General features: G+C 33.6%; 2 protein-coding genes across 4 annotated transcripts in view; one reads left to right on the top strand and one right to left on the bottom strand.

Annotated features, from left to right (window-relative positions):
* Positions 1 to 39: 39 nt before the first annotated feature.
* On the bottom strand, positions 40 to 14,235 carry LOC144977332 (programmed cell death protein 6-like). Of its 2 annotated transcripts, none has more exons than XM_078922415.1 (6): positions 14,044 to 14,235; positions 8,314 to 8,375; positions 7,093 to 7,137; positions 6,084 to 6,242; positions 4,109 to 4,218; positions 40 to 3,424 (listed from the first exon to the last, which is right to left on the bottom strand). In XM_078922415.1, the coding sequence occupies exons 1-6, from the start codon at positions 14,115 to 14,117 to the stop codon at positions 3,323 to 3,325; spliced, it is 552 nt and encodes a 183-aa protein (XP_078778541.1). In that variant the 5' UTR covers positions 14,118 to 14,235; the 3' UTR covers positions 40 to 3,322. The 2 variants fall into 2 exon arrangements, with proteins under 2 accessions (XP_078778541.1, XP_078778542.1); XM_078922416.1 differs by lacking the exon at positions 8,314 to 8,375 and adding an exon at positions 9,126 to 9,187 and having other exon boundaries at positions 14,044 to 14,231.
* An 832-nt stretch (positions 14,236 to 15,067) lies between these two features.
* The window catches only part of LOC144977320 (uncharacterized), a 23,450-nt gene continuing 11,886 nt past the window's right edge, over positions 15,068 to 26,631 (top strand). The window contains exons 1-7 of one of the 2 annotated variants that reach the window (XM_078922397.1): positions 15,068 to 15,141; positions 20,837 to 21,032; positions 21,665 to 21,714; positions 22,577 to 22,656; positions 24,112 to 24,345; positions 24,698 to 24,859; positions 25,715 to 25,828. In XM_078922397.1, coding sequence (XP_078778523.1) covers positions 20,851 to 21,032; positions 21,665 to 21,714; positions 22,577 to 22,656; positions 24,112 to 24,345; positions 24,698 to 24,859; positions 25,715 to 25,828 — 822 coding nt within the window. In that variant the 5' untranslated portion in view covers positions 15,068 to 15,141; positions 20,837 to 20,850. Of the gene's footprint in view, positions 15,142 to 19,674; positions 19,745 to 20,836; positions 21,033 to 21,664; positions 21,715 to 22,576; positions 22,657 to 24,111; positions 24,346 to 24,697; positions 24,860 to 25,714; positions 25,829 to 26,631 lie in introns of those variants that run through there. The other variant, XM_078922398.1, reaches the window with a different exon arrangement.

Here is a 26,631-nt window from a genome sequence, read left to right as displayed (position 1 = left end):
CTTTTGATATTTTATTCCAATGACAAAAACAAAAGTAAATTCAATTTATATAATTTTTATTGAAATGGAATATATAAATGAATAAAATACACTCAGAAGCGTTTTTTTTTAAAAAGCACATGTATATAAAACTAAATGCCAAGTTTGTAAATGTGCAGTACACAACTGACCAAACTAATAAACTTTTTTCTTCACAATGAATATGGCATCAGTGGAAATCTGAATAACAAAAAATCTTTTTAATGTAACCGAAGTCATAAATATGAAATAATGCCTTTTGCGTGTTGTTCCATGGAGTTCAAAGTATACCGCAATAACTTACAAACGTATCACTACCTAGTTCTTATTATGAATGGGACTTCAATCTGATTTATCATTTTAACATTGAATAATTGAGTATGAATCAGAGTAAGGGAAACATTATAAATGTGAAAAGAGCTGCCAACTCTTATCTATACATTGGATTAAGGATAATAAAGCTGAAAAAGTGAAATTTAAAATGAAAAAGTAGAATCGTTTACCGAAACTTGCAAAGTGGTATGCTTAAGAATACTCCTAAACATTGTCCATCATTGTACAGTCGTGTCCTTTTTATTTCAGTTTTCACCAAGATCATGACATATACACTAAAGTTTCCCATTCTGATCTATTGATGTTTGTTTTGTTTTTAAGGGTTTTGTGGCGCTTGCAACAATTAAGGTCATATCAGCCCCAGTAAAAATTAGTAAAAAGGATGAAAATTGGACAGTAAAAACATTTTAGATGTACAATTAAAGGGACTTGAGGAAAAAGTAAGACAAAGGGGAATGGTACAAATAGGGAACAGATGTAGATTCCAAGAGCACACTATCAGTGTATACTTAGTTTGAGATTACCTAAATGTTTCACTCAGACACCAGTACAAGATCCCATTTAGAGGAATACACTCAAATGTTAACAAATCATAAGTCAAAATAAATAACAACATAACAGAGAGATTGATTTACAAGGGAAAAAAAATCTCCCAAAACTATAACTATACATTCAACTGTTTCCCTCCCAGCCAAGGACTCCGGCCAGGGTCAGGACAAAACTTAGTAATCTCATTCCAAGACAAAGACAGAAAGCAATTGGAAAACAGATAAAGGGGTATACAAGACACAGCAAGTATCTCCCTGCCCACTATGGGAGGTCGGGAACCCCACCCAGCTGATCTCTTGACTGACGTTAGTTAATAGTCTTGGATAGCGCTTTGAGCACGTTAAGTGGATATTGCGCTATATAAAAGCTCAATTTATTCCAATAACAAAAATTAACAGCGGTGGAGAAATGACCAACAACTTCAATGAAGATCTGTCTACCTCAGAAATTTGATTTCCCAGAACTTGACTGAGCTCTGCGGATTGAGGGATAGACAAAGATTTTGCAGGATGATTCCGTGAAACACAGAATAGTAGAAAACTCTGTGTGAAGAACGGTACACTTCAATTTCATCAAATGGTTCAGTATCCAGTTTCACTGAATGAATCAGTTATATTCATTTTTCAAAATGTAAATCACATCTATGAAATTGAATTTAATACTAATATATGACCATTAAAGGTTAATTTAAAGATTTCATCATAGTACAAATATTGAATGATCTGTGATGTAGATATATTTACTTAACTTGCAACTCACAAAATGGGCCTGTCAAAGTAGATGATTTCAGATCTAGTCTGTTTTCCGCCTTACTTGCAACTCACAAAAGTCCCCCCCCCCCACCAGAGTATGAGTATTAAACCACGTATTATTGTATTATAACCATAGTAGTAGCAGGAATCGCCAAGAAAAAGGCCATGTCCCATTGTTAAAAATTCAACAAGGCGTGGTTGGAAAGCTTTGACATAATCTTGGAATAACTCCTTAACATTTTGTTATTTTTATAAATATAATTCCATCCTCCTGGAAAATTCATTGTGCGTAGTCACGAAATGTATTCATGTTGTTTATAGGATGAAGCTTTAGCTTAATAAGGGTTGTGCACAGAAAGGTATGTAGTTATGTAATTCAATATCATTAACCTTAAAAAACTAACATCAAGCTTTACTATAGATGTATGTAATTTAAGGAAAAATGCACAATCGTAAATTTTTTAAGTCAAGATATTTGTGGTGCTTACCTTGTGACATGCAATAAATTGCTTCTTTCTCTATTTTTAATGGCTGCCCTTTCATGTGCATGACAAAATAAGAATTCCAAAAAGCAGACTCAGTTGAAAAAATATTATTTAACGCAAATCTTGAATTAAGTGTATAAAATGTTTTTGTTTGTTTTGTTTTTAAGGGTTTTACGGCACTTGCACCACATTTAGGTCATATCAGCGTCAGTAAAAAGGAAGGAAATTGGATAGTAAAAACGTTCTAGAGGTACAATTAATAGAACTTGAGGAAAAAGTAGGACAAAGGAGAATTAGTTCAAATAGGGAACAGATGTAGATTCCAAGAGCACACTATCAGTGTACTCAGTTTGAGATCACCTTAAAGTCTCACCCATACACCAGCACAAGATCCCACTAAGAGGAATACACTCAAATGTTTACGAATTATATGCAAAAAAAAAACAAAAACAAACAATAATTACAACAGTAGACAACAGAGAGATGATTTACAAGGAAAAAAATATCATCTCTCAAAACTAAAACTATACATTAGACTGTTTCCCCTAGCCAAGGACTCCAGCCAGGGTCATGGCAAAACTAAGCAATCTCATTCCAAGACAAAGACAGAAAGCAATTGGAAAACAGATACCAGAGGAGAGAAGACACAGTAAGTACCTCCCTGCCCACTATGGAAGGTCAGGAAATGACACAACCAAGAACATCATATAAGGAAGAAGAAAATGTCTTCGTCAAGGATTTCACATTATTAACCATGAAATATATTTTATGCTAAATACATAGTTTGTGAAACTTGTGGCTTGTTGGAAAGATGAATATGACAACTACATACTCTTATACTTTGAACATGACAAATACATATCAAAATAACAGAATGAATTAATAGTACTTTTATCGATCAAAACTTTTTAAAAATAGGCAAAAGAATGATGGGACAAATAACACCCCTCTATTCCACCCACCTCTTACCCTTTCACATAGAATTGTATCATTTATAACGGTATGATAAATCCGTGGAGATTTGAATGGTATTCCTATCCCCATTAAAAAATAAAAAAAGATAATAATGATAAGGCTTTTACTACTAAGAAAACTGCATAATTATTATTATTGACCTTTAAAATAGAATAAAAAGAAAATGGCAAATTATATATTTTTATAAAAACCTAAACAAATTCCTCGAACTCAGCTCTTGAGACTGAAGACAAGAGTGAGAAATTGTTCATAGTTGATCTGGATCCAGCCGCTTTGGTTTGTGTCGTAGGCTCTGAATGAATTGGTCAAGGTCTGTAAAACAAATCAATTGTTAAGACATGAATTAACTACTGTCAATACCAAGAATAAATGAGTCAGACATCACTGTAAGGACAGCTATCTCTGATATGTATGTCTTGTTATTTCCTAAATTAATATATCAAAGTTATAGATTTTTAGGCAAATTTCTAACTTGCAAGTTATTGAGCACAATCAAATCCAGTAGACTTAAAATAAAAGATGCAGGAAGAAATTGGTACCAAGCTAAATTTAAAATATTTGGTTGCACATTTTATGCAGATTATCATACTTAAAATCCACTAAAATCCGTTCGTGGTGAAAAAAAAGTTATTGATGGTCATTTTTAAAAAAAGGAATTTATTATATAAATTCTCAACCTAACTATATTTATTACTATTGATCTTTGTTAAAGGGAAAGAAAGAATTTGTAATATGATTATTTCTCTTTAACAAAAGCAAAAAAGCAAAGATTCTCATGCATATGTTAACTTTAAAACAGCTGTATTTTTTTCCCCATGGACCGAATATCGTAGATTTTTCAAAAGAGGCTCGAAACATGGTCTAGCTTCATCAGCTTAAAGTCTAGCTTGGTACCATTTTTTTCCGAATCGATCCTTAATCTTTTTAGAACTTTTAAAATACACTTCTTATGACATCTGACCAAAGCATTTGAAGTAAGTTAGGGTCAGAACCAACCTGTAAGACTACAGCACACTGTACAAAGTCATCAAAGGCAATGGTGCCTCTTCCTTGTCTGTCAAACTTCTTAACCAAAATATCATAAAACCGGTCCGAGAGTCTGTAACCTGAATGATGGAAGACATTTTAAAAACAAAACAAAGAGCAATTAATATCATACTTTAAGACAATGTTTTGTTTGTTTTTATGGGTTTCACGACACTCACAACACATTTAGGTCATTAAAGCACCAGTAAAATAGAAGAAAATGAGATTAAAGGCACATGAGAAAAAGTAAGATAAAGGGGACTGGTTCAAATAGGGAACATATGTAGATCCCCAGAGCACACTATCAGTGTACAGTGCAACATGCATTCATCAAACACGCATTCAGACAAATTCACGGATTCAACAAACAATGACAGAAGTTCCAAATTATGTCCTTCAAAGTTAGTAAAATTCTCATGGCATCCACAAAGCAAGTATGTTGTGTCATTGCCTTCGTGAACTTAAGCAATCAAACCCACATAATGTATTTTTCACAATTTTTTGACACACTGATGAAGGAAATGCATTGCGACAATAGGCATGGATGACATCATCAAACTTTGAGACCTGGATGTGCAAACATTTAGATCATATTCGTGTACATTCGGCTACATCACAATTTGATTCCCTCGTCTTTCAGCCCTGTTCACGTATTCCTTGAACTTTACTGGCTGTCCCATTTTGTTAGACGAATGCTGTTACACTGTACTTAGTTTGAGAATACCTCAAAGTCTCATGCAGACAAAAAAGGTTGTCAAGGACTGATTAAGGAACACCAAGTTTTAAGGATTGGAATAGCATTAATTGTATTGAGAATATTGGCTATTTAGCTTAAATGCTGGCCAACTAACTTCGCGGCGTTTGTATGTGTTGAACCCGTTACCTCAAAAAGTCAGGGAGAGAGTGGCTCTTGATATACTAGATTTGAAGCGACCTTTTTTGGGGTTGTGGATAGCTCATACGGTAGAGTCACGATCTCCCAGGCCAGGCGGAGTTGTCGTACCAGTAAGGTCGCGGTTCAAGCCCCCATCACTGCGGCGACGTTTTTCTTCTCTGTTGTCTTCTGGCACTTTCCTACTCACTTCATTTCTTGTTAATAGCATCAATTGTAGATTGTGCCTTACGAGCATCAGGTCTCACCCTCCAAGGTGTTGCTGTTGGTTTCATAGACCTATTTAACACTTTCAAGCATACTTTGTAGATATTGCCCAAAATAAAATATTACATTTTGTTTGCTTGAGAAATCAGACAGCTCCCAGTAAAACACATAATGGGAATAATGAATATGAAATTGAAACATTTCAAGTTCTATGACTCTGTGGACTTGTGATATGACACATGCCAACGGATTTGTATGTCCTAAGTTCTCATTCCCCTATGGGCAATACAAAATTGAGTCCCTGAACAAGGTTATTTACTCACATTCTCATAACAAACCTAGGTGTAAAATGAGCACCTGGCCAATACCTTTACTGTGTGCTCTCGCTGTGAAAATAATGTATAATTACTCCTCACAGATACCCTGTCTTTATCTATATGATAAGTGTTGCTGGTGGTTTGAGATTCCTTGAAAAGTGCTTTGAGTACGTTAATAAAGGACACTGCACTACTTTTGAAAAGTAAACACCTTGTGACTTTTTCAAACATATACAACCAATACAACCCTGCTATTGCTATAAACAAACAAAACACTGAATGCACTTTAGCCAGAAAACTTTTATTCCTAACATTGATTGATATTCTTGTCAAAAATTGTTAATCATCAAAGGATAATGTGATTTCAAAGAAGGCTCAGTTTTAATAATTTTAAATCGCGGTTCATTTTAAATGATTAATCGAGGGAGGGTGAAAGTTTTCTGGCCAAAATCTAAGCAGGCATTTTGATAGTGAGTGACACCACTGTAGCAGAATATATTTCTCTAATTCACTAACCCTACCTACTTACCAAAACTAGTCATGGCTACTTTTAATTCATTCCTGTCAATTGATCCAGAGTTATCTCTGTCATAAGACCTAAAGCAATTCTGCCAGTCAGTGACGTATTTCCACAAGGACATAAACTCTTGGAAGTTAATGGTGCCTGAATTGTCTCGGTCAAACATGCCTGAAGAGAAAAAAAAAATGAATGAATATCTATTTGGTCTTGTAACATGCATTCCATTGGTGAAAATTTGAAAAAAATCATAGCTTGCGAAGGGAAAGCCTTCTTTAAAGGAGTCTAGAGATAGGCTCCCTTACAATATTGATATAATTTCAACTACATAGACACATTTAATTATATTATATATGCATATCTAATTATTATATGATAACCTACTAAAGATGTCAATAATAGACTTTATTGGTAAATATCTGTAGGTAAATATTTCAATCTCATTTGAGATTTCCGTATGAGGTATCTTTATACATAAATAATAATATCGTTGATGAAGATAATGATCATGATAACAACAACAAAACAACAATATTAATAATAAAAACAACAATAATAACAATAAAAATAATTATGATAACAATGATAATAATAACAATAATTATAGTAATAATAATAATAATAATAATAATTAAAAAAAAAAAAAAAAAAAAAAAAAAAAAAAATAATAATAATAATAATAATAATAATAATAATAAAAATAATAATAATAAAAATAATAATAATAATAATAATATAAAAATACTACTACTACTACTACTATTACTAATAATAATAATAATAATAATAAAGGGCCAGAATTATATAAAATTTCTCTTCTTCTCTCTTCCTCTCCCCTGTCCCCACTCCCCCATCAAAATAAATATAATCTCATGCCTGAGACTTTCTTACAAGTTACGAGATTAATCCATGGATATATGAAATAAAAAGGTTAAGTCAGCTAACGTTAGAGAGAGTGTAACTTTATATCAATCTCCTGTTTTAAGTGTGAGAAAATTTTCTGGAAAAAAAAATGTCTTACCAATCATCAGTCTAACAGTCTCTGGGTTGAATGGAGTCCATGTACCTGAAATATGACAATGAAGAATTATGATTTGCAAGTGGTAATCATTCTTCACAATAATACTAGAAGACGTTTCCTGTGATCTTCTTATATTAATGACCTTATCTTCTAAAAAAAAAAGAAAGAATTAAATAATGAAAACAAATTGAGGTCTTTTGTGCAGAAATCATATATGCTCCATATAGCCTACATTAATCAATTAGTTTTCAACGCTTTTTGATAACTTCATTATTCAACACAAAAATTATATATGCAAATAGGAAGGGAAATAAAAATTGAAAGTACTGTACCGAGATGAACGGGTATAGACAAAAAATTCCATTAAAGGCAAGTTTTTGTACAGATCATAAAATGCCCAGCACATGAATCTCTTTATCGCCAAGTGCAGAGCCCAAAGAGAATTGCCCTGATTCATTCCTTTCATCTCAAAGTTACTTTTTCACTTTCCAGATGACATTGTAGTTGTAGATGATTTACAGTTATGAAAAAGTCCAAATGAGAGAGATAATGATAATGATACAGGATCTTGCATACACTTTTAATCTTTGAGTCAGTTACCAATCAACCACCCGCAAATTCCAGTTCATTGACCAATAGAAGTCAACGAACAATAAAATCGCCTTAATCTATTTGTTAACATGGCATTTGTGTATTCTCAAGAATGTTCCCACAAGCATAAACCCTCATTTCACTAACTTTTGAATATGAATTTGTAAAGAATTGCGAATTAAGAGGAATTTTCAGCTCCCATGATGCAAGTTGACATGAAGGTGTGATTTACTGACTCCCATTGACGTGAAGATCAAACGGTTCCATTGATTACATTTGTAGTTCATTGACACTTCACCTTATCTACATGATAACAGAAGCTGGACCTATTCACTTAGAAGTAGATATACAAAGAAAACAACCAACACAAAAAAACAAAAACTAAATTGAGCCCTCCTTTGTTGACCATGCATGAACCATGAAATTCATTCAAAAGTCAAAAGTCCAAATATTCCTAATGGTTTGCAACTCAAACATAATGCATTAATAAATGAGGATAAACTCCTATTTACATAAATAAGTCAAATTAAATAGTTCCGTTATTTTTAAAAAAATGATAAGAATGGTGTATTTTATTGTGCTGTCATCACTACAGCAACCTAAATGCTAATATATTCATATAAAGCTCACCGTTAGACAGTGCTCTTTGCAATTCATTGGCTGATATGGAGCCACTGCGATCTGTATCGATTCTGTGTAAAGTTGGAAGTTTTTAAATATAGGTACTTTATTTTGAAACAACTATTAAGTAAACAACATCTTGTCAACCAGTCTCTCCTTCTGTTTCATTTTCCTGTGAGTCTGAATTTAATCAATGATTGCGTTATCCATGAAAATAAATATTTAAAAAAAAATAATTCCATCCTGAGCGAGAAGTTCTCTGATAGCTACAAAGGCTAAGAGACATAATGGTTCAATCAAGAGATGCAAAAAATATGACACTCTGACTCCATTAGAAAAATGATGAAAAAAGGACTAGGAGAGACTGGTAAAGTCAGTTTAGGGTTCAGGAGATCAAGGACTGCAACCCCCCCCCCCCCCCCCAAAAAAACCCAAAAACCCAAGAATCTTATGACCTTTCAATTATGTTTGTTTCTCTATTTTTCTACTTCTACACACTATTTCTTTTTCTGTCAGTCAAAAAAAACAAAAAAAAACAAATTTATTAAAGGTCACGTCTGCAGTTATCTCGCATTTCACTAAATTTTAGCAAATATTCATTATCATTCTTCATGAAAAATTTGAATCTACCCTCATCACAAGACAGAAAAAAACAATTTATTCAGCTTAAGTCACATGAAGAAAGTCAATTATATTACTTGTAATATAATAATATGACCGAATATGTTATGATCTATCTAGCATTTATTTTGATAATGTCAAAATAAGCAGTCCGAATTCTTTCCCAAACCCTAAACCTGAAATAACATTCCGAATCTTACCATTACTCAGGGCTTGTTGGAGCTCTGTTGCACTTATCTGACCACTCCTGTCTTTGTCAACACTAAATCAAAGAACAGAAGCACCTTTGCTTAAATTGAATCCTATGCAATAAATCAATCAATTAAGTTCAATCACTATCAAGGTTTGTAGACATAATATGATCAAAAACATGGATAAAAGAGGTCACCAATATCTATATGCAACTCATAATTCATGAGAAGCTTGTTGCCTCGCTGTACTTTCTTGAATATGATATGAACTCAGGTTAGAGTAAATATTCAAAATTGAATGGATAGAGTTAAAGAGTAGTGTCAAACCATGATAGAACATATACAATGATGTCAAACCTTAATAATTCATTATTAAATCATAATAAAGAATTCAAAATAATTGTATGAATATCGTGAAAATCTATTTTAATACAATAAATTTGAATCAATAAACCACAGAGAAAAGAGGTTACTACTTCGCCTATTTTAAATATTCATAATTTATATTACCTAGTCTTGACTATATACAATACATTATATATGACACATATCAACACACACACACACACTCTCACAAGTGGGGAGAGAGAGAGAGAGAGAGAGAGAGAGAGAGAGAGAGAGAGAGAGAGAGAGAGAGAGAGAGAGAGAGAGAGAGAGAGAGAGAGAGAGAGAGAGAGAAGAGAGAGAGAGAGAGAGAGAGAGAGAGAGAGAGAGAGAGAGAGAGAGAGAGAGAGAGAGAGAGAGAGAGAGAGAGAGAGAGAGAGAGAGAGAGAGAGAGAGAGAGAGAGAGAGAGAGAGAGAGAGAGAGAGAGAGAAGAGAGAGAGAGAGAGAGAGAGAGAGAGAGAGAGAGAGAGAGAGAGAGAGAGAGAGAGAGAGAGAGAGAGAGAGAGAGAGAGAGAGAGAGAGAGAGAGAGAGAGAGAGAGAGAGAGAGAGAGAGAGAGAGAGAGAGAGAGAGAGAGAGAGAGAGAGAAATTGTACGAATATAATTGGAAATAAATGTTACTGGACAACTCCTGCTCAAAAAAACAAACAAACAGACACAAATTAACTTAAAATTATCCAAATATGATGGTGAAGAATGGGGTCTTTACTTAGGGAGTGGGTAGGGGAACTTGCTCAAAAACAAAAATGTAAAAAAATAGTTTACAGCTGTTTACATCAGGGGAATGTCTATAAACATGTAATTACGTGCACACCAAACAAATTTTGCTATGCATGCAATCCTCCATAGCTATGAGAGTTCATGAAGCTACAGTGCTGGCGACTGAGGTAATATAACAGTTTCTCACCGTCAAATAAAACTTCCTATTCATATGGCTAAACACTAACACTGTGACCACCCTTGAAAAAACTCATCAGGTTTTGAAAACAAAAAAAAATCGACTCTTAACTTGGGAAAAAAATTGTTATTGCAAAAAAAATAAGGGGGGTCTTCCGTAGTTTAACAGAAAGTTATTATATAATACTAGATACCTTAATTTTAGCCCCCCCCCCCCCCCCCCCCCCCCCCCCCCCCCCCATCCCCAATAATAGATATAATAAACTCTCTTCAGGCCTGCTGTGAAACCACAGAAGACCTTCCCATAATAATAATAGAAACACGATTAACTGTGTGGCCAATTTGGCCACATTTATATACATGATGGTCATCGTCATCATGGCTATATGACAGCCGTTTCCGTGCAAGTAATTACGTTGTATATAGAGAGCGGGAGCCTTTCGGAAGGCTTCCCTAGACAGCCTTATAGCCCTGTAGGTCATACATAAACAAAAGCCAGAAACACACGCTTTTAATAGAAAATGATGCGAGTTTGGGTGAGCCTCCCAAAAAAATTCAACAACTTGAAATTGAAAGTGAATTGATTAAGTAAGGTAGAGAGGTGGGCCTTTGGCCGACCAACCTCCGCTGCACGTCCAACTCGCCTTGAGCATGCATTCACGTAAAATATAAAGATTTTTTTTAAAAACCTACCTCTGTTTCAAAAACTAGCATCTTTCAACTTTCTAAGAAACATTTTGATTTTTCAGAACTTTAGTTCGTTAAAAAAATACCGGCCAATCTGACCCGTTGAGTCGAATGAAAACGAAATTTTGTTGTTTACCACGGTTCAAAGGAAATGTCGTAAATAAGCTTTCATGGACTTCCTGTGTTGTTTTTACAGTGTCACGTGACCTTTTTGAGAAATTTGTCGTCTGCTACAAATAATTAGACCAGTAGGGGGTAGATATTTTCGTTGGCGAAGAGAAAAAGTGAGTATTATTTCTTGGACTTGTAGAGAGGCCTAGGGTCCACCAGCAGTCAAGTTGATTGAATAAAAGAAAAAAAGGCCTTTTTTATCCGCCGCCACCACCACCGTGAGAGTGGAGGGGGGGGGGGGGGGGGGGGGGGGTGGCATGCCGACGAGAGGGAGACGTGTCGATTGGTGACCTTGGTGACGTAGACATCTCAAGGATGCTGGCAGTTGCAGTTGCAGGTGTTCTTAACCCCTTAACAGCGAAGCTAATTTTTTGCTTTTAGATAGTAGTTTGCTTTTATCTTTATTATTGTTAACGGGGAATACAGCGTTTCCACCAAGAGAGTAGTCAGACTATCGCAACTCGGACTTCAATTGTCTATAATTGTTTTGCCGTTACTTGTCTTTTGATGATAGAAGATTTGGTGTTAGGTCAAAGATCGAATTTCGCCGCTAAAAGGTTGCATTGCTACTGGGTTTGCTCTTCCCCCCTACCCACCTTTTTTTCTTCTTTTTTTTTTCACCTTAGTATTGTTGATTGCTGCTATTTCCTTTTTTATGATTAGCAAGTGCCGTAGGAGTCTCACTGGATGCAGGAGTACTGCAATTAACCCTTTGCCAGTGACACTGATTTTTTTGTTTTTCAAATAATAGTCTTCATTTATATTATTTTTTAACGCAGAAAAAACAAACGTTTCCACCATAAGAGCAGTAAGAATATTGATAAAAAGCGCTTTGAGCACGTTGGGTGGATATTGCTCTATATAAAAGCTCAAGTTTTTAAATTGTAATTTGTTTTTTGTCTTTTTATGAAAACGGTAAGATTTTATTTTTGGTCCAAGTAAGATTGATATTCGCCTTTAAAAGGTTAAGTTGTTTTGTTTTTTCAGTTTTTTTTTTTTGTTTTGTTTTTCAAATGCGGATACGCTGCTTCTTCCTTTTTTTTTCCTCAACTGGCAAGCTATCGCCGTACTTACCCGCATGGCTTGCACACACAAAGGATACATCTAAGTCACAAAACCTTACATCCAGGTCACAAAATCAGACAACTAGGCCACACATCAAGACATCTGTTTCGTTTGTTCCAAGATAGCAAAACAAACCAGACGTCTTGGAGTTCGAAAAAGCTTTCCATAAAATATTTGGTATTTGCAAGACCCCAGAAACCAATTCCCTATACAGCTCTTGTGCACGGTTACTTATGACCTTGATTTCTTTCGTACCCACCCCCCAAAATCCCACTTATTGTGTGGTATAGGCAGAACATAGTAAATAGCTGGACTGAAACATGCGTGACTAAATTGGCCAAAGAGAGAATCTATACTTTGGCATTAGACACCCATTACCTGATGTCTTGGTTTTTAATCCTAGCCTAGTGAGAGAGAGAAAACAAAACAATCATACATGTATCTGCAAACAACAGAACGTTTTCATTTTACATTGAGATGGGAAGGGGAAGGGATAACATTATGACAGGAGAGAGAGAGAGAGAGAGAGAGAGAGAGAGAGAGAGAGAGAGAGAGAGAGAGAGAGAGAGAGAGAGAGAGAGAGAGAGAGAGAGAGAGGAGGGAGAGAGAGAGAGAGAGAGAGAGAGAGAGAGAGAGAGAGAGAGAGAGAGATGGGCGGGGGGATGGGGGGATAGTAAGGGGGAATGGGTAAAGATGAAAGAAACAATGGGTTGCCTGATGACGTAGATCAAAGGATTGTTACAGCGGTGTTCACGGAGCGTACTTCGTGAAATTTTAACCTTTTACAGTGACACTGATTTTTTTCTCCAGATTGCTTATGCAGAATAAATCGTTTCCACCAAGAGAGCAGTAGTAAGAGTATATTTCGACTCGGGCTTCAATTAAACTATAAATCGCAAAGCTTGTCTTTTAATGATAACATTAAGACTAAGATCTGGAGTTTGGGGAGTGTAAGATGGAATCTCGCCATTAATGGTTAAAATTGTTTTGATTTAAAAAAAACAACTCACACACATACACACACAAACACACACACACACACGAGCGCGCGCGGTCACGACAGCGAGGACCATCACTGACAGAATGTTGCAACGGTAAACCGGTTTACGTGTACATAGATCCTGAGGCTAGATGCCCCGTTACCGTGTACGTAGGCACTCCCAAAAAAAAGGAAGAAAGAAAGAGACACACACACACACATACTCACACACACACACACACACACACACACCACACACACACAGTCTCGCATCCTCTACGAACTAATTTTGCGCACCAATTTTTACTGCACTTATGCACCAAATTGCATACCTATCTAGGGACACTTTTTCCGTATCTTTTTTTCAATAAACTTTTTAAAAAACCTTTGTTTTGCGCGGCTATTGCGCGGCAGGCGGCTGGAAACTAGGGGGCACCAACCTATGGGTCAGACGAGAAAAACACACGATTTAGCGAGGAATGAATCATTAAATATTTAGGATATAATTTCAAACACAACTTTTGAAATTCATCAAGGATTGTCTAGTACCGAATGTTTTTTGATAGAAAACAAATGTATTTTCAAATCTAAACTGCTTTTGACGGTAAGCGGTAAGTTTTTATTTATTTTTCTGTCCAAACGAATTATTTGTCCTGGTTATAGAAGCTAAGTATTGGTAACACCGGCTCAGCTCTCTAATCTATATTTTTTGGTCATAATTTCAAGTTTTATAAAGTTGTTTACTTTTGAAAGATACTCCCAAGGTAATTTTGATCGACACCTGGAGGACCTGCTGGTTGTCCATAGCCGTAAGACATTTTAGTGGTCACTTGATTATTGCCAAAAACTAAAAATTCTGAAAGGATTGTGAAATCTTGTAGAAATGTTGCAGACAACAGATTTCCGTGTCTGTAGACTTCCGGAAAAGTTGATTGGTAAACTAAAAATAACTGGTCGTAAAGATATGATCTAATATCATATCGACAGAATCTATTTGAGTTTTCTTTCCTTTCAAATAATGAATTATATAAATAATAATGGATAGTTTCTCCTTTTAACGTTAATTTTATTACAATTTACAATGAGAACCGAGAAGGGAACATTACCTTATGTTAGACTAAGTTTGTTTTGTATCTTTTTAATATACTTTTTTTTAAAGACTCCGAATATTTTGTTACCAGGGTTGCCAGTTTGGCATTTTAAATGCCAGATTCCAAAAATCTGGCATTTTTGAAAACCGTTTGGCATTAGAAAAATCATTTGGCATTTGGCATTTTCATTTGGCATTTTCTTTTCTTGTATATTATACTTCAAATGACACCTTTTCTTAATTATTTCTAAACGCGTAAACACAAATCTCTTCACATCGGAAAACTTTGCTATTAAAACTCGCACCCTGAACTAGCCCTGCCTCCCTCAGATATTCACTCAAATTCAGCCCTCGACAAGTATCCTCGTAAGTTTTCTGGGAATCTCCTGCAAAACTCATGTATATTTGCGTCATGGTCGCCTGTTAACTTTCACTCCACTTAGTAGTCAGTAGGTAAAAAATTACCCCAATAGGAAATTTAGGATAATTCAAAAAAAAATAAATAAAAAAAAGACAAAAAAACACGCAAGCCACCAGGATATGATAGTAAATTGTCTATCAAAAGTGAGTAGTTTTCTTAGTGGGGGTGGGAGTCAACAGACTTTGGCATTTTTTTGAGTGTTTTGGCATTTTTTGAGTCTTCCCCTGGCATTTTGTTGAAAAATAATCTGGCAACCTTTTTGTTACTATCCAACTATAAACAACATGGCTGCTGTAGTCCAATCCTCAGTGTAATAAAGTAATAGATTGTTGTAAGTTTCGCTTGATATAATGTTTTGACTACGTTTTTGATTTTTAAAAACTCTAAATTAACGTTCAATGGAACCTCCTCGACAGTATTAAACTATTGTATAGTCATTGCAACATTAAGCACTCTATGTATTAATCTTGATCTTTATCAATAATTTGTTAATAATAAATAATAAATGGAAGACATCTGTCATCTTCTTGTGCCTGTGTCTTTGCCTTTACCATACGTTTCAGATTCAGATATCAATCTGATTTTGGTGCAGCGGCCTGATTTTTTTAATAGACTGTCAGTGAACATAGTTTGGTGCAGAATTCATGTAATGATGCCGAATTTATTGTAAAGTTATCGAGACGGTTAAGTTACATTCTGTGATGGTTTTGGCGAAAGAGTTTGTGCCGGTAGTTTTCCGTGGTCGAGACTTATTTTTTTTAAAACTCTGATTTTAATTTATAAAATTTATTTATATTGTGGTCATTGTGGTCAGTATTCTTGTACCATGTTTCTTTTTACCTTTGATCTTTTAAAATTATTTAATTATTATCATTGTATCAACATACACTGCCAATCATAAAGCAGTGTGCTAAACTACACTTAATCTAAAATTATATAGATTTCGTGGACGTAGATGAGTCGATTCACAGAAAATAAAAGAAGCCCCATTTTTCTGTGGATCTCTTTTAACAACGCACATTTGCACCCCCAACGACAGTGCATAAAAACTGTGTTAACCTGTACCTCAAACGGAGGTGCATAAAAGCGGTCCGGTATTTTCACCTCCGACAGAGGTGCACATAAATGGTACGTTATTGTACACCTCCAACAGAGGTGCATAAAAAAGCTCTCTTGATAAACATTCAACTACCAAGGACTCAATCATTGGCAGTTGGCACTTCCTTTTTGAAAAGGGTAATTTTATGATTTATATTTCTAATTATGATGATGATGATTGATTTTTCAAAGATGATAATGACGATGATAATAATAATAATATCAATAATAATAATAATAATAATAATAATAATAATAATAATAATAATAATAATAATATTATTGTTATAATAATAATAATAACAGTAACAATAATAATAATAATGATAATTAAAAAAAAAAAAAAATAATAATAATAATAATCAACACTCAGAATTCATGAAATGCATGCATGCAGTATATATGACAATATATATAATATAATAATATGATAATTGAAAAAATAGTAATAATAATAATAATAATAATAATAATAATAATAATAATAATAATAATAATAATAATAATAATAATAATAACAATGACAACAACAACAACAATAATAATAATAATAATAATAATAATAATAATAATAATAATAATAAAAATAATAATAATAATAATAATAATAATAATAATAATAATAATAATAATAATAATAATAATAATAATAATAATAATAATAATACAGTAGACTCTGGATAAGACGATTCCCAGGGGAACAGGGAAAAAATTGACTTAACAGAAAATTCAACTTAATCGGAGTGTAACCAAATGAACAAAAATACATGTGAAGAAAACAAGCCAATCTAGAATAAGTATGGTCCTTCATGTCGCACTTTCCACTGGCGTTGCTTGGTCGCGTTGAATTGATCAGAGAAGAAGAGGTCCCTGTAGTGATCATCAGAGGCTACCACCCCCAATAGCCCCAAAGAGGAATCGGAATACATAAAAAGCGGAATTTGAGATCAAAAAGCGGAATCAACTTACTGTTATTGATTATGACATGCTTTGCAACAGAAACTGTAATAGACAATCCAAAAGTACTCAAATGATAAAATATAAAATTTAACCTAATCAAACAAACGCGCGTGCAGGCACGCACACACACACACACATACACACACACACACAAACACACAGGGCTAAAATTAAATAAGGAAAGAAGCTGACCTTACTCAATAATATTACCGATTGGAGCCAACATATGATATTACCTAGGTCATTGACCTCATATGTATGCTAACAACAAACCCTGGGTCACAAAAAGAATGAAATTACTTTTGAATGAAAAGAAGTATTTATAGGGAGATAGGAAAGGTTTGAAAACAAAACAATAGGAAATAAAGAGAGAAATAAAGAAATGCAAGGCTTATTATAAGTCAAAATTAGAGGATGATTTAAGATCTGGGAATATTAAGGATACATGGAAGGGAATGAAGATGTCAACCATAACAACAATAAAAGGAAGTCAAACTCATTGAGTGACGTTGACGTCAATGAATTAAACAATTTTTACGCACGTTTTGATGACGGTAATTTTGAAAATGAAATTAATAGAATTAGATCAACATTATTAGATGACGTCACAGAAGAAGATGAGATTGTGTTTGATGAACGGCGAGTGAGGAGAGTTTGAGAGAGTAAATATACGAAAAGTATTTGGGCCAGATGGCATTAGAGGCAAGTTATTGAAAGTGTGTGCCGACCAATTGTGTTATATTATTTTTAATATGTCTATCCAGCAATCCTGTATTCCGGCCATTTGGAATACATCGAAAATTGTCCCTGTCCCCAAGAAAGACAAGGTCTCTTGTATGAATGATCTCAGACCTATAGCCCTGACATCTATTGTTATTTATGAAATGTTTTGAACGACTTGTACTGAAAAAGCTTAATCTCCAGTTTGGTCCCCAATCTGACCCCTTGCAATTTGCATATCAACCAAATAGAAGTGTTGATGATGCCATTAACCTTTTGTTGAATAATATTTACAGTCATTTAGATAAACCAAAAGCATATTGCAGAATTCTTTTTATTGATTTTCTTCAGCATTCAACACGATTCGGCCCCATTTACTTGTTGAAAAACTGAAAAGTTTGAATATAAATCCCCATTTGATTTCCTGGATTCTAGACTTTCTTTTGGAGAGAGCACAATTTGTAGAAATTAATGGAAACGAATCTAATAAAATAATTACTAATACAGGAGCCCCTCAAGGGTGTGTTCTCTCTCCTCGTCTCTTTACGGTTTACACAAATGACTGTACAAATGACTTGGTCCCAATTTTGAAATTTGTTGACGACACTGCCCTTCAAGGGTTAATATTTAAAGATGATGAAATGGCATACAGATCTGAGATCGATAGATTTGTTGGTTGGTGTGAAGATAACTCCCTGAAATTAAATGTAGGAAAAACCAAAGAAATGATTTTTGATTTTAGGAAGAACACAAATTCCATCACTTCGCTCAAAATTAAAAATCAAGCTGTTGAGCAAGTTTCAGTTTACAAATATTTGGGTATTTTATTTTGCAGTGGCATTTACAAACCGATGCTTTTATCTCTAAAGTGAACAGAAGAATGTATTTTATTCGGAAAACTTTCAGACTTTGACATAGACAAAACGTTATGCACCCTTTTTTATAGATCTGTTTTGGAGACCGTTATAATTTTTTGTATTACAGCATGGTGTGGAAATGCCAGTATTTGCGACGTTAAGAAAATTGATCGGATAATTGATAAAGCCAGGAGTTATACTCACCCAATTTCCAATGTGAAAGAACTGTTCAAGAGATTTTGTCTAAGTAAAATGGAGAAAGTTATGAAGGATGGCGATCACCCCTTCGCAAATATATTAAGTTCTCCATGAGGAGCCGTCGCCTTATATCTATAAAAACAAAGACAACACGTCACCTTAATTCATTTTTGCCACATGGTGTTCGAATTTTTAACGCACAACTGTGATTTAAATTAAATACTATCTTTTAAATATACACTCACAAGTTCGGACTAAAAGGCCAGAGGTATGGCCTATCTCAATTTATTAAATTAATATAAAAGGTGTTGCTATTGGCTCTTGGTTGTATATTTTTACATGTTTGTACATTTGCATATATATATGTATACATTGTCGCCATAGATTCTCAACTTTGTGTTTATACATTTTTATGCATGCCACGTCTGTAAACGAATTTCCATTTTTTTTTAATGAATAAAGTATATATTATTATTATTATTTTTTTATTATTTATTATTATTATTATTATTATTATTATTATTATTATTATTATTATTATTATTATTATTATTATTATTATTATTATTATTATTATTATTATTATTATTATTATTATTATTATTATTATTATTATTATTATTATTATTATTATTATTATTATTATTATTATTATTATTATTATTATTATTATTATTATTATTATTATTATATATTGGAGTCAACATAATAAAAATACTTCGGTCAACCCCCCTCCCAAAAGTATATTGTCTGACGTCAGCTGCACACACTTTAAAGGGAATAATCAGACATACAAAATGTGTGTTGGTTCACCATAGGAGATACTAACGAAATAAGCCATGCTCACTTTGTTTTTACCAGAGATTTTTTTTTTTTCCTCGATTGTAAAGTGGACTGTTTGCCTTGAATGCGGAATGTAGACCAATTAAGTGGAATTATTCCGCGAAAAGTGGAAGGGTTGGAGCCTCTAGGTCAAGGTCATGCTTCTTGTAAATAGTCCAGACACATGGCTGGTATGCAAATTTCCTCTGCGATGATTTTCTGTCGCATGCCAGACTTTTCAAATGCATTGATCAGCTGGATCTTTCTTTTCAGCTATAGGTTTGCCATAGTAGTTGTAGACTTGACTTGAGTTCTTGATAAAATTGATACTAATTAAGAGGGCCATTTTATAGGATGGCCTGGGAATCGAAAAAAAAAAGAATAAAAAATCTTGAACTTGAAGTTGCGACCATGTAAAATGTGAGATGGAAAAATCAAAGTTATTCGATACTGCTTATGTACATTGAGCCCGGACGTCAGGCAAAGCACCTTCATCACATTGGTGTGCGCCAGTCGTTTGCAGATATTCTTAATCAATGAAATTTCTTACTGGTAGCTTTTTTAACCGATGGAAATACTTGTTTATTTGTGATTTTATTGTGGTCATGAGTGATAAGAACATTGACTTAACACTCGAGTTCACCCTCATTCAAAATCGAACAAATTTGTTCAATTTTCCATGCATATGAACTCGAGAGAGTTAAGCGACATCGACTTATGTGGAGCTTTTTTTTTTTTTACTAATGTTATATAGGACAAAGGGGGAGGGACCAATTTAAAAAATCGAGTTGGGTAAAAATCGACTTAAGCAACATTTACGTATCCAGAGTGCACTGTAATAATAATAACAATGCTAATGATAATTTAAAAAAAAAAAAAAAGTAATAATAAACTAATAATAACTATAATAATAATAATAATAATATAATAATAATAATAATATATAATAATAAATAATAATAATAATAATAATAATAGTAACAATAATAATAATATAATAATAATAATAATAATAAATAATAATAATAATAATAATAATAATAATAATAATAACAATAATAATAATAATAATGATAATGATAATAATGATAACAATCAACACTTAAAATTCATGAAATACATGCATCCAGTATATGACTGAGTTTGTGAAGGCAATTTTTTAAAACTTAGAAAATGAAGAAAATTTGATTTGAAAGATGTGTTTGGTGGCAATTGACAAATTTCCTCTGAGTATCAAGCCCATCTTCATCTCAAATTTAATTTCAAATGATGTTTTGTTAGAGTTTGAAAAGTTCCTAATCAAACGTTAGAAAACTGAAGTATATTTCTCTTTGGAATTCTTTTGCTTTTAACTTGTATGATTTTTATTAGAAAACTTGGAAGACATGACGCAAGGAGGTTCCCAGTCTCTTCACCTTTCGGGGTCTAAGGTGAATTCTACAAACGTTGCTCTTGATGTAAATGCAACAAATGCTCTCCAACATATGAAACAAGAACTGAGCCGTCTTCAGGCAGAAAATCAGAAACTTGTTGATCAGCTAAATTGTTTTATTTCATTAGTTCAAAGGTATGTTCTATATGATAAAGTACATGTTTTATTAGATGGATACACATAAGCTAATGCTGCTCTGAAGGTACTGATTGAAGTGCCAATGACTTTGAAAAGCCAGCCTTTTTCATCAATAAAATATTGACCGCTGTTAATACACTGTTTTTTTTTTTTTTAATTTGGATCTGAAAACGTTTGATTGATTTTTTGGGGGATTGAATTGACCCTCACCTTGTCACTAAATTTCAAACTTAGGACTTTTTTTGAAGTGTTATGTTGAGACTTTTTAACATCTTAATCTAACAATATTTGAAGCTAAGGTCCATTGATAAAATGTGAAAAACTGCTCTTCTCTCAGTAGCCAACATTATTTATTTTTGATTCCTTTAATGGGTTCCAGAGGCTGCGTAGAATTTGACTTGATATAAACGATGCAAGTGCATGCATAAAGCTTTATATTAAAAGGCAAAATCAATTTTTATATTATTCTCTCAAATATATTTAGATTTTACTTTCTTTATTCGTATAATACATTTACATATTAATGTTTTGAATATCTTTGGGGTGAAGATTATGTTTTATTTTCGACGACAATTTGTCAAGTTTTTGGAATTGGGAGAGTTGACGTGACTTAAGTATTTTATTTACAGATCATGGAAAGGAGACAGGCATGCTACAATTCACTTGTCAAATATTATTGGTAAGTTTCATTATTACGTTTCTGTTATTACAGTTATTTTTGTAAATTAATGCAACTGATGCTTGCATTCTTTGGCTATAAGTAAGAGCATTATTTTCTTTACAAAATTAACTTCTTGAAAGAGGGTCATCTACAAATTTACCTTTTCATTGACCAGTGTGATATCTTTTGCAATACCACCATTTTTGTTCTAAACAATGCTAATTAATCAATAAACGGCTAATTTGAAGCCACATAATTTTTCTCTCACAACACAATTTGGTCTTAGTTGTTATAAAAGCTGCATCTCAATTTTGTCTGAAAATACATGAATTCATCATAGGTGGTTTACATTCCAAACATACAATCACTAATACACACTGTGGGACCACCCTCAAGAATTGGTAAAACAGATAGAAGGGGGTTTTGTGGTGTTAAATTATCTTTTGCATTACAGTTGTGCTGCTGTTCACAGCAGTCAAAAGTACTTATTTTTACAATGAACCCATGGGATGACAGTACAATCACTTGGGCCAAAATCGTCATAATATAAGATACACGCTGCGTAGTAAGAAAAAGACTAGAATAAGAACAGCAAAGTAGAAAGCTGGGTTCGACTCAACCTTCGTTTGAAATAAGTTCAATTGTTTTTAGGTCAGTGCTCAACCCCAATAAAAATTGGAGAGAATACACATACATACACACATACATACACACATGTAGACACACACACACACACACACACACACACACACACATACACAAACACTCAAGGTTGGTTTCATGAAATGAAATTGACTTTATGACCAATAATCGGATGAGACTTGAGAAAACATTTAAGAAGTCAAGTGCATAATTAATTGTTTGCTTCATTCATCAACAGGACTGGATCCACCAAAACAACAGGCGCCACCATCAAGTGATGGCATGCAAGCTAGGCCCAATTCGGAGATGAATGTCAAAGTAATGTAGTTATTGTTTTAGCTATATTATGAGAATTGGAAGGAGGAAATTGTGCTAGTAAAAAACCTAAAAAGTTGTTACAGTGCCAGACAAAGCAAATTTAAAAATACAAGATAAATCCACCCCTCTCAGAAATTAGACTTTCTCTGAGGACATTTGATAGAAATGCAAAAATGAATCTTTTTGCATGTAATGATTTGTATAGTTTGCTCTCTCTAATTCTTATTTCACAATAAATATTCTTCTTCTTCTTCTTCAAGTACCAAGTCTGTGCCAGACATCGGTGATAATGGTACACTATTCATCTATCTGATCAGATAACCTCAGAAAACTAATATTACTCTTCTCTTTCTTTGTCACCCAGCTGTTCAAACTATTCAAATATGTTTTTCTTGGTCTACCTTTACTCTTTTTACCTTCTATCTTTCCTGTGAGAGCAAGATGTTCAATACATTTATGTCGATTTAGGTGCCTTAAAAATTGCATTTGTCTTTTTCTTATTGTACGAATTAATAACCTTTTAGTTTCAGCTTGCTCTAATACTTCTTCATTAGTTTTCTTCTCTGTTCATGAGATTCTTAACATCCTTCTAAGAAACCACATTTCTGCTGCATCCAGTTTCTTTCTAATGTCTTCTGTAATTGTCCAGCTTTCGCAGCCATATAATAATACTGACCATACATAGGCCTTCAAAACCCTATGTTTTGTTGTCATTGAGATATTGTGGTTTTTAAAAATTAGACTCATTTTATTAAAAACCATCTTTAGCTATTGCAATTCTTCGTTTTATTTCTGTGCTACATCTGCCATCTGAAGTTATTATGTATCCAAGATATTTAAATGTCTGAACTTGTTTTATAGTTTCTCCATTGCTTATTAAGTTACATGTTGGATTTCTTTATCTCCTTGATACAACCATGAATTCTGTCTTTTTTACATTTAAGTATAACCCCATACGTTCACTCTCTGTGACTACTTTCTTAAGGAGTAATTGAAAATTTTCTTTTGAGTCTGAAATTAGTGCTGTGTCATCTGCATATCTTATATTATTGATATTCTCACCATTGATATTAATGTCTGGACTATCTCCTAAAGTTCTAATAATTGTTTCGCTGTAGATATTGAAAAGGTCTGGTGACAAAACACATCCTTGTCTAACACCTAGTTTAATTTGTATATATTTACTTAGTTCTCCTTCAATCCTGACGGCTGCACTTTGTTTCCAATATAAGTTTCTAATAATTCTAAGATCTGTTCCGTCTATATCTAGTACTTCAAGGATATTAAATAGCTCACAATGTCTAACTTTATCAAATGCCTTTGAGTAATCAATAAAGCAAATAAATAGGTCTTTCACAATAAATATAAAGAAGTAAAATCAGGTTTTAATACTTTATCCTTTAAGCATTTATTTTGTTAAAAATGTTTTTTTTAAATTCTTTTGATCACTTATAGAGTCGAGTTGAGCAGAACTGGGAGCGTTTGGCAATGAAGTTATTGGACAGAGAGTATCAGGAGGTTCAGCAGGAAATCAGGGAATATCAGCAAAGATACATACAAAACAGGCAAGCCTACATGGATGCGGTGCTACAGGATCATCAACAGACTATGTCTGTTATTCCACTTAGTCGGCAACATAGCTCAAATTCTTTGGAAAATGTTGACACCCGATTTATCACTCACAATAAGGTATGAAGGTATTTCAATATCCATTCTGCTGGTAATGAATATGACTCAGTTGTTGATAATAGAAAATATACAAAATAATTCATACTATGATGCAATGTCTGATTTAGATTGGCATTTAATTGTCAATTTTTGGCACTTAATTTTCATCAAATACTTTCCACTTATGGAAGATTCTATTTAGGGGCATTTTAAGAAAGAGCTAAAAGCAATCAGGAAAGCAACATTCTATTACATTTGTAGGAGGAGGAGGAGGAGGAGGAGAGTCTTGTCTTGCCACCTTACAGAATGATTGAGGTTGTCGTCATACAATTTTGTTTTTAATCAGAAAATAAATTGTAAGTAAAATCCACAGGTCATACAGAGAATGGGTATCAGCCAAAACCGTAACAGACGAGCCCAGTCAGCCAAAGTGAGAACTCGATCTGCAAAAAAGGACGAAGTCAAAGCTATGGATATTTCTCTCAAAGACTTGGTTGGGGATATGCCCTCTAGTAGTCACTTTGTAGACACTGAGGTAATTTTTGTTTGTATTTTATTTTTTGCACAATGAATATAATATGTTGAGTTGAACCAGTTGAAGAATATGAGCTTTTTTTAAAGTGAGCTTTTATATCCATGAAATATGCTTAAAGCAATTTACACGTCATCTCAAATCAACAAAAACACTGAATCTAGAGGACGATACATGAGGTCTCTGAGGCGATTTATATTTTTTTAAAATCAACAAAGACAGCATTGTTACTGGCCAGGTACTCATATAATGCCTAAATATGGTTAGAGAATGTGAGTATAGACTCTTTTCCTATGGCTGAACTTTCTGCTGCCACAGCGTCTCACCACAAGACCATAAAGCCGACAGAAAAGATGATATAATCAATGATATCAGAGTCCCTAGGTGGAATAATGGACTATTTAGCAGAAGAACCATAAGTCAGATACTGCCAGCTATCTCAACAGGGTTCAAACTAAGGACCCTTACCTTAAGAATGGAGCAAGCTAGATGCGTTATCAATACCCTCCAGTGATAAGAATTTAGTATTACCTTTCTCACGTTATTTACTTATGAGATTTGTCACTTAAGTGGTTAAGACCCATTATTCAACTCGATTCAGATATGAATGTATACTTGGTTATAGGCAGTGATGGATATTGCCGCATTGCTAGCACAAAAAAATAATGTCTAACAGATGACGTTTACTGTAAGAAATAAAAGTTGAGCTCCATCTGCTGGAGGAGTATATGAGGCATTTTGAAGTGTAATGAGCATTTTGAAAACATGAAAATATGTTTTATTTATATTTCATTGAAGTCAAATGTTGGCATATTTTTTTCACATATATGAATAATTTTTTGCATGTTTTAAATGCAGACACTAGGGGAACAACGAACAATGACTCCTTTCCAGATCAACAGACGTAGACCACAGACATCACACCCACGTCATCCACCAAATACATATAACGATCCCAGCAGATATTCTAAGGTAATAAAGTTGTAATACACTTGATTTTATATCAAAATATGTGCAAGTAAATTTTCTTGCATTATTTTGTTTTGAAAGTCCGAATGTTTCCCAATAACTGATAGCACTGATAGGGCATGCTGGGAACAAATTTTAGATTCCAAAATACACGAGAGTGTGAGAAGTTTTAAAATTTACCTTTCAAACGATTTTAATTTGGTTAATTATGATTGGAATATTTTAAAAAGAAATAGTGGGGGTTCCTGGGTGTTGTGTACTCTCTTCAGTACTATTTACAGTTTATATGATTGGAGAAGTTCCAATCCTGATATTGTATGGATGATGCAATTTGCAGACGACACTTCACATCAAAGCCTTGTATTGAGCAACGTGTTTGATTGCACAAATGAAATTGATTCTTTCATTTCAGTGTGACAAGAATTGTTAAATGTAGGGTAATATGTATTAAAAAATTTAACCAGAAAAATCGTCCTTCAAATATTGATTGATTTAAATGACCATGATCTTGGCAAAAAACGTTCAAACCTGGGACTTTGCAAAGTCTCAGGTTTGAGAGTTTTTGCCAAGATGATGGTCATTCAAATCGCTCGATATTTGAAGGATGAGTTTTCTGGCCAAATTTTTAAGTACGTGTCTTTACGACAGTTACCTGGTTAAGGAGAAATAATTCTATTTCTTAAGCTTCTAGAAACTAAGATAATAAATTTTCATCGACTTTTAAAAGACAAAAAAAAGTCTACCCATGATCCTGTGACCATGATAATAAAGAAACAGACACAGTCTCTAATTATAAGTACCTTGGT

The sequence above is a fragment of the Berghia stephanieae genome, chromosome 7 (assembly GCF_034508935.2).
Source record: "Berghia stephanieae isolate SIO BIC M18660-M18661 chromosome 7, UCSD_Bste_1.3, whole genome shotgun sequence".
In the NCBI taxonomy this organism is placed as follows: domain Eukaryota; kingdom Metazoa; phylum Mollusca; class Gastropoda; order Nudibranchia; family Aeolidiidae; genus Berghia; species Berghia stephanieae.
This window is presented reverse-complemented; position numbering and strand designations above follow the sequence as displayed.

Coding starts and splice junctions, on each gene's coding strand:
- LOC144977332 (XM_078922415.1), bottom strand. CDS start 14,117: ATGTCTTACGGCTATGGACAACCAGCAGGTCCTCCAGGTGTCGATCAA. Junction 8,376..14,043: donor CTTGGGAGTATCTTTCAAAA/GTAAACAACTTT, acceptor AACTTTACACAG/AATCGATACAGATCGCAGTG. Junction 3,425..4,108: donor AGTGTGCTGTAGTCTTACAG/GTTGGTTCTGAC, acceptor TTTGTTTTACAG/ACCTTGACCAATTCATTCAG.